The sequence below is a fragment of the Sinocyclocheilus anshuiensis genome, unplaced genomic scaffold (assembly GCF_001515605.1).
Source record: "Sinocyclocheilus anshuiensis isolate Anshui unplaced genomic scaffold, SAMN03320099.WGS_v1.1 scaffold552, whole genome shotgun sequence".
In the NCBI taxonomy this organism is placed as follows: Eukaryota; Metazoa; Chordata; class Actinopteri; order Cypriniformes; family Cyprinidae; genus Sinocyclocheilus; species Sinocyclocheilus anshuiensis.
This window is the reverse complement of record NW_015554362.1, coordinates 2,839,830-2,847,731: the sequence shown is the minus strand read 5'-3', so window position 1 is coordinate 2,847,731 and position 7,902 is coordinate 2,839,830. Positions and strand designations below refer to the sequence as shown.

Below are 7,902 nucleotides of genomic sequence, written 5' to 3'. Positions count from 1 at the left end.
ACATTCAAAACTGAGGCGATTTCACTCCAGCGCTTCTCTTTTTCCTTACAGTTGTGATACGTTTTCGACACATTATACAGACAGTCGTGTAACTATAAAACGTCAAGAAGCAGTTTCCTCCGTCTCCACTATCCAACAGGGCCGTACAGCAGCTGTTTTGCAGTCGCACATTGGCTATTGTGAAAGTACTGACGTAATCATATAGCCGTCATCATGCCGATTTAAATCCTAAATATCAAACATGTTTGATATGATCGGGGCGGCCCCGATTTGTGTGCGAGCAGATCGGGAGGTGCAAGATTCGATCTGTGAACACCTCACATTACCAGATAATCCGCGCCGAACATCGGGACCGATCAAGGGGCTCGACAAGATTTTTGCTCCGATTCTCAGGAGGGGGAAATCGGGGCTAAATCGGGCTAAAAATCCTGTAGTGTGAGCCAGGCTTAAAACATATTATTAATTCCACACATTCTTCATTCATCCCAAACATGCTATAATCACTCCTTAAATTCAATGCACATTCCACAAATTCCAAATATTCTGTCTACATTCCATAAATTCTAAAACAAATCATAGGGTGAGTGCGGGTGGTTGGAAACACTCACTGCATGGAGACGGTGGACGGCAGGGCCGAGGGCAGCTTGGATCCTCCGCCGCTCTCCACCAGCTCGATGGCCTGCTTCATCTCCATCTTGTGGTAGAAGGCGATCAGCTGTGGTTCTTTGGAGCGCTCACCCGCTATCAGGCACTTCTTCACGTACTTCTTATTGAACCGGTTCAGCCTGGAAATGAGTAGAAAAGGTGAAACTTTCATATAATCTTGGTTATTTTTATCCAGATGTCAAAACCCTGCCTCTTGCATCATTAGTGGCAGAAAAACACTGATGCTTTGTCTGAAATCGAAGTGGAACATACTGACGTAACATTGCATAGAAATGGACAAAACTATACGTTCTCCATCTCTGACCTACATTTGATCCTAAATCTCACTTTATCTGCTGCACCAGCAGGAAAAGATCTGTGAACTCAACCAACTAAACTGGTCTGGTTTCAAAATATCATCCAAATCTCATCGACACCACTCATTCAAAATAAATATCGCATCTAAATCATCCAGACCAGGCATTCTGATTTCATATAAACTTCAAATAATCTCAAAATCACTCAAACAAAAGCCGAATTTGACTTTCATGCATGACTTATACGTACTTGTCCTTCCAGTGATGATGTCCGTAATGTCCGCAGATGTCCTCGATGCCGGTTAGCAGATGGTCCAAAAACTAAAGACAACGAGATGACAATTGATATGCTGTTTAGGAAACATAAACTACAATGTCGATCAGTAACACTGGGATTAACAGTTAAAAAGCAAACAGAAGCTCCAGCTGAGCATGATGTTGATAATGAGCATTAAAGTGGACAGCACAGAGATATCTGACAGTCACTCACAGCATTAAACACCATGAGACACTCACGCAAATGGCGGTTTCCATAGCAACAATCAGCTTTATGAGTGGTGAATAAATGCCAATTTGTGGGCAAAATGTTCTGTACTGAGTTTTGTGGAGTGGATCCAAGCTCATGTCTGGCATACAAACTGCCTCCTGTTTTTTCTAAAGAATATTCATATTAAATTCATATAATATAATATGTTATATATATAATATATTTATACATTCAATAATAATCTGATATATAATTATTTATATATATTATATACAGTAAGTAATTTATATATATATATATATATATTATTTGTTTATTATTATTATTATTATTATTTTGCATTATGATAAAGAGAATGTGCTTAATTGTCATGAAAATAATGTAAAAATAGGCTTCATTTTCTTCATACAAAATTGTATTGATTTTTCCCCCAGTGATTTAGCTGTGAAACATGACCTGGAAACATTCTTATTTACCTAAAGAGTCTATTTTTAGGATAATTAAGATTTCTTGCATTGTGACATTTTCATGACAATTAAGCACATTTTCCTGCTAAATTGTCAATAATGTGATGCAACATACATTAAAGCATGTCAACATATTCTGTTACACCAAATACACAAAATAATGATCTTTAAAAAAAGCATCATATGACCCCTTTAAGTTTGTCATTCCCAGTTCCTGAGGGTGATTCTCTTTAGATTCTCCTGTTTTATTAAATTTACTTTTAATTCAAATCAACAGTAGAAACTACAATAAATGAAACATTTAACATTTTTTGCAATAATGATTTTTTTTAATGCATTATGGTGCATAATTCAAATGAAAATAATGTCACAATGCAAAAATCATCGTGGTTTAAAAATCGGCTTCATTTTCTTTATGCAAAATGTAATTCATTATTTTTTACCTGTGATTTTGTGTTAAAATATGACCTGGAAACATTCTAGACAGATTCTGAGAGATTCATTTGGTCACTTGGTCTTTAAATGTTTTGACAGTGACGCGACATGTGGCCAAGTAAGTTACCCATACTAGGAATTAGTGCTCTGCATTTATCCCATCCTAAGTGCACACACACAGCAGTGAACACACACACACCGTGAACACACACCCGGAGCAGTGGGCAGCCATTTATGCTGCAGCGCCCGGGGAGCAGTTGGGGGTTCAGTGCCTTGCTCAAGGGCACCTCAGTCGTGGTATTGAAGGTGGGAGAGAGCGCTGTACATTCACTCCCCCCACCTACAATCCCTGCCGGTACGAGACTCGAACCCACAACCTTTGGGTTACGAGGCTGACTCTCTAACCATTAGGCCACGACTTCCCCTTGACACCTGTCATTCTAAATATATCACTGTAAAACTGTGACTGTACCAGTACGTGACCAGCAGGTGGCAATCAAACACACTCATCTTCACTAGTATTAATGGTACTGGATGTTACACAAACCCAAACAAGAGAACAAAATAATTCAGTTATTATAATTAACTCATCTAACCCAGCCGAGCTTGTTTTATTATGAACAAGACTGTGTAATCTGATCTATTCGGGACTGGCAGAATGTTGAGAAAGCATCAAAAGGGGAAGTCGTGGCCTAATGGTTAGAGAATCGGTCTCGTAACCCAAAGGTTGCGGGTTCGAGTCTCATACCGGCAGGGATTGTAGGTGGGGGGAGTGAATGTACAGCGCTCTCTCCCACCTTCAATACCATGACTGAGGTGCCCTTGAGCAAGGCACCGAACCCCCAACTGCTCCCCGGGTGCCGCAGCAAAAAAATGGCTGCCCACTGCTCCGGGTGTGTATTCACGGTGTGTGTGTGTTCACTGCTGTGTGTGTGCACTTTGGATGGGTAAATGCAGAGCACTAATTCCGAGTATGGGTCACCATACTTGGCCACATGTCACTTTCACTTCACTTCACTTCACTTAAATATTCCTGAATCACAGATGGGAGAAACTCAGAGAGGAGCAGAACCTGTGTGTGAATCTCCTCATTAATAGATCGCTTTGTTTCCTGTTTCTTCTTCACCGCCAGGAGGTCCACCAGAGGTCGAATGGTCATGCCCTGCCAAAACAAAGAGAGAAGAGCGGAAATTGATGACTGCTCACAGATGGTCCTATTTAAATGCAAACAATAGAGCTGTAGTCATTCAAAAAAAAATGCATTAAAATAAAAAAGGAAGGCACAATGATAAGTAAAATGTTAGGCAAACCACTTATCAATGACATCTGACAGTGGCCCCAAATAGGTAAACCTAAAATGGCATGAAAGTCACTGCATTAGAAACGGCATTCCTCTGCATAATAAAATAAAATAGCACTATTAAAATAATAAAATAATACAAAATTAAAAAATTAATAAAATAGCACTATTGTCAAACAAAGCATTTGTCAAAGAATTCTAAAAACACATCTGCCACTGCATTAGATATAATTGCATAACATAGTATAAAATAAAAAATATAACAAAATAAAATAGCACAATAAAATAAAATAAAACAACAATTAAATAAAATAAAATAGCACAATTGTCCAGCAAAATATTTCTCAAAGACTTCTAAAACAGATCTGTCACTGCATTAGATATAATTGCATTGCACTGCATAAAATCAAATCAAACTATGCATTGTAACGCGGTTTGTGTGTGTGTGTGTGTGTGTGTGTGTGTGTGTATCTGAGACAAGAATATGGGAATGAGATGGAAATAGAATCAGAACAAGAATTGTAAAATCCCTTTCTGATTCCAAATAAATAAAATACTATGCTGAAACCTCCTGACCACTAAAAGAATTACAGGTCATGACGAGGGAGCAATTAGATTTACACGCAGTGGGCGGCACCTCCTGTCCTGAGCTGTAATTCATAGCATGTCCTCGCATGATTTTCATACTACAGTATGCTGAGCACTGATGAGGGGTGGCACTGTGACTGTGACAGCGTTTGTTACATTGGTGTTGGTTCTGCGTGGAGAGGGCTTTTCCTCAAGGTCAGATGCTGGCAGAGATCAAGCTACGCCGCATGCAGCAATAGCAAATGCACCATCACATCTGACACTGCAAACGGTCTCCACCTTCCACTTCCTGTGAACAGCACGAACTCCATGCAGCGAGATCACAGATCGATGCAGCGACCCCAAATAATGCACCCAAGACTGTATGAAAGTCACTGCATTAAACAGAACTGCATTGCACAATAAAATAAAATAAAATAAAAACATCTAAAAAAACAGATGTTCTCTTATATGCATTGTCCACAAAGAGTTAAAACTAAAATTGCATGAAAGTCACAACTCTGCATAATAAATAATTAATGTTATAATTAAAATATTATATTATAAATGATTATAATTATACAATTAATTTTCCACTGCATAATAAAATAAAATAAAAGATAGACATCTAAAAAACAGATATTCTCAGATATATGCATTGTCCACAAAGAGTTAAAACTAAAATTGCATGAAAGTCATGCTTTAAATTTAACTCTGCATAATAAATAATTAATATTATAATTAAAATATTATATTATAAATGATTATAATTATATAAATAATTTTCCACTGCATAATAAAATAAAATAAAATAAAATAAAAAATGAGGAGGGAAGATAGCTCAATTGTCCATCAAATCATTTTTCAAAGAGATTTGTTAGGTAAGAAATGCAAAAATAAATAACTGTAACAAAATAAAAATAACAAATAACAAAAATAAAAACACTGTAACATGAAATCATAATTGACTGCATGTACTTTCTTAACACGTTCTTATTATTAAAAAGGTTTTGTCTTCTAAAATAAGGCCTCAGTTTGACATTTTGATTAAATCTAATCAATTCATAGAGTTTAAAGTGTGCCATAAATGTCTAAATACTTCACTTTATGTGACATATAACTACAGAAAGATCTAACATCACAACACAGACAATCCCAAACAGGCCCCAAACATAAAACACAGGTAGCGTAACACAAACCTCGCAACGTGAGACTGTCCCTTATGTCCTTGTTCAAATGTGTGGACAGAGATGCTCTATTTAAAACCTGACACCAACCAGCAGCAGCAGCACACAACTACTCTCTCAGCGGCCTCCACAGAGGAGAGGAAACATTCCTCTGCAGTGTCAGGAAGAACCCGAGCACTGACAGTGAGGTCTCGAGTCGCAAACCCTGCTGATGCATTCAAACGGGAGGGATTTACTAGAGATGTCAGAATCAGCCGAGAAAACTGCAATCGGTGCATCTCTAGGATTTACACCGTCTGCAAGTTTTATGAAGGTAAATTTAAGACTTGTTCAGATCAAGTACAGCAAATTGAAGGAATAAATGGAGCAGAACACAATACGTCAACACGGTCTCTAAATGTGAATGTCTTGTATTGGCAACGCTTCAAAGTTATATGAAAATACAACTTCCAAGAGATCCCCAATTAGTTTTAATTTTTTTTACCATCATAAACAAAGCATAAAGCATAAACTCACTCCAAGAAAGTAAATTTGCATCTCAAGTAAATGTCTTTTGATGTAAAGATGTTTAGAAATTTGTAGTGGAAAACAAGACAGAATTTTTTTTTTGCAGTGCATGCAACCTTGACTTTATGAATGTAAGACTTTCTTCTTCGATTTAAGACCCCGTTAAGGCTTTAAATTGTGGAAGGGTGAATTAAGACTATTTAAGAGCTTTTGAAGACCCACAGAAACCCTGCGAACACTCGTGAGGAGATTTATGTACAATAGATCTGCAGAACAGTTTAGCACAACCCTAAACCACTCAGACACACTAAAACAACTCCAAAGCATCAGCCGCCATCAGTAAAACCTGTGAAGATCTGGATCTCATCATGTCTGTGTACTGTACACAGACTCTACGCTGGTTCTGCTCTTTTGTAGCACAAAGCAGAAAGACTCACGTTACGATATCAATCATTCAAAACAGAAACCAAGAGGGCTACTTTCGCCATTTTCAGCAGCTCATGCATTTCTGAGAGCCATCAGGGCTCCCGCAGCTCTCCCAAAGAGCAAACAGAGTCTGCAGAGAACGGCATAAACAAACACACCTGTTCGATAATGCAGTAAAACCTGATGGAGCGTAAAGCTGTTCAATAAACAAGTCTGAGGCCATTACATCAGTGCATCAAACGCGAGGTTAATGAATGGCTAGGCCTGCAGGGAATTCTTAAAGGAAATTAAATTCCACAGATTTCAATTTATGATTTTTAAACTAATTTCAGCAGAATTTCAAACACTTGTTAAACATTAACATTAAGATAATTGTTTCATCATATTTGAAATCATTCCACAGCATTTCATTGATTTTCATTTTCAAATTCATTACGGAGGATTCTGCAAATTTTCGCCTAATCAGAGCTTGTGTTGTGCCAATTTAATCATTCTTTTTCTCACAATATTACATTGACACATCCTTGCATGCTAATCCTAATTGATGTTATACATAAATGACATAAATAATACATAAATAACATCCTAATTGATGTTATACATTAATGTATATTTATACAAAAATTATATATATTTTTATATATATATATATATATATATTAATATATTATTTATTGAAACTACAAATAAAATATTATATACATATATAAAATATTTTAAAATTTTTAGACATAAAAATATTTTTATAAAAACATAAAACATATAAAAACAATGTGTATCAGATCTCAAAGAAACACACAACTATAATCAATGCAGAACATATAGAAAAGGCCCTATAGGACTAGGAATGTATCTAAACTGATATCCTCCATGTGCTGAATGTGAGAAGCGGTCGTACTGCCGGACACTGACCTGCACAAACACCGTGAAGAAGATGACAGTGATGATGGCGGTGAGGAACATGTTTCTCATGGGGAAGTGTTCGGGATTCAGCAGGTAGACCAGGGAGAAGGCGATGGCTCCTCTCAGTCCACCGTAAGCTATGATAAACTGGTCTTTAGAGGTGAGCTTCACGATACGGAACTTGTTGATCACGAAGGTCAAGCCAACGACACCTTTGGATAAAATAAAACATTTAATTAAACACAAGCGTTGAAAAATGTGCCACCGTTCACAACCTCAGGGCATTGATAGAATAGAACCACTTCTTTAATTAGGTGAACAGAAGTCTCTAAAAAAAGAAGCAAAATTAATTAAAATCAAAGCACAGTTTATCACAATTAGTTCAGAACTACTTAAAGATGATGGACCTTCATATATCTATATATATGGACTAAATACACAATTAAAAGTGTATACAGTATATTTATTTTAAAATTGTATTATATTTTTATATAACATATTTGTAATTTAATTTATTTTTATATAATATATTTGTATAATTTTATTATATTTTTTATTATATTTTAGCAAATATTTCACATTTTAATTTTAGTAATCTTAGTATTAGTTTAATTTTTTTATATAATTTCGTTTTTTACCTTCTCTGAACCCATATACAATA

General features: G+C 36.3%; 1 protein-coding gene across 1 annotated transcript in view; it reads right to left on the bottom strand.

The window, feature by feature from the left end:
* Positions 1-7,902, bottom strand: part of LOC107671463 (sodium/hydrogen exchanger 1-like) — a 44,595-nt gene that overhangs the window by 6,871 nt on the left and 29,822 nt on the right. The window contains exons 5-8 of the mRNA XM_016464385.1: positions 7,251-7,453; positions 3,424-3,513; positions 1,213-1,283; positions 609-785 (exon numbers count right to left, since the gene is read on the bottom strand). Of these exons, the coding sequence (XP_016319871.1) occupies positions 609-785; positions 1,213-1,283; positions 3,424-3,513; positions 7,251-7,453 (541 nt within the window). The remainder of the gene's footprint in view (positions 1-608; positions 786-1,212; positions 1,284-3,423; positions 3,514-7,250; positions 7,454-7,902) is intronic.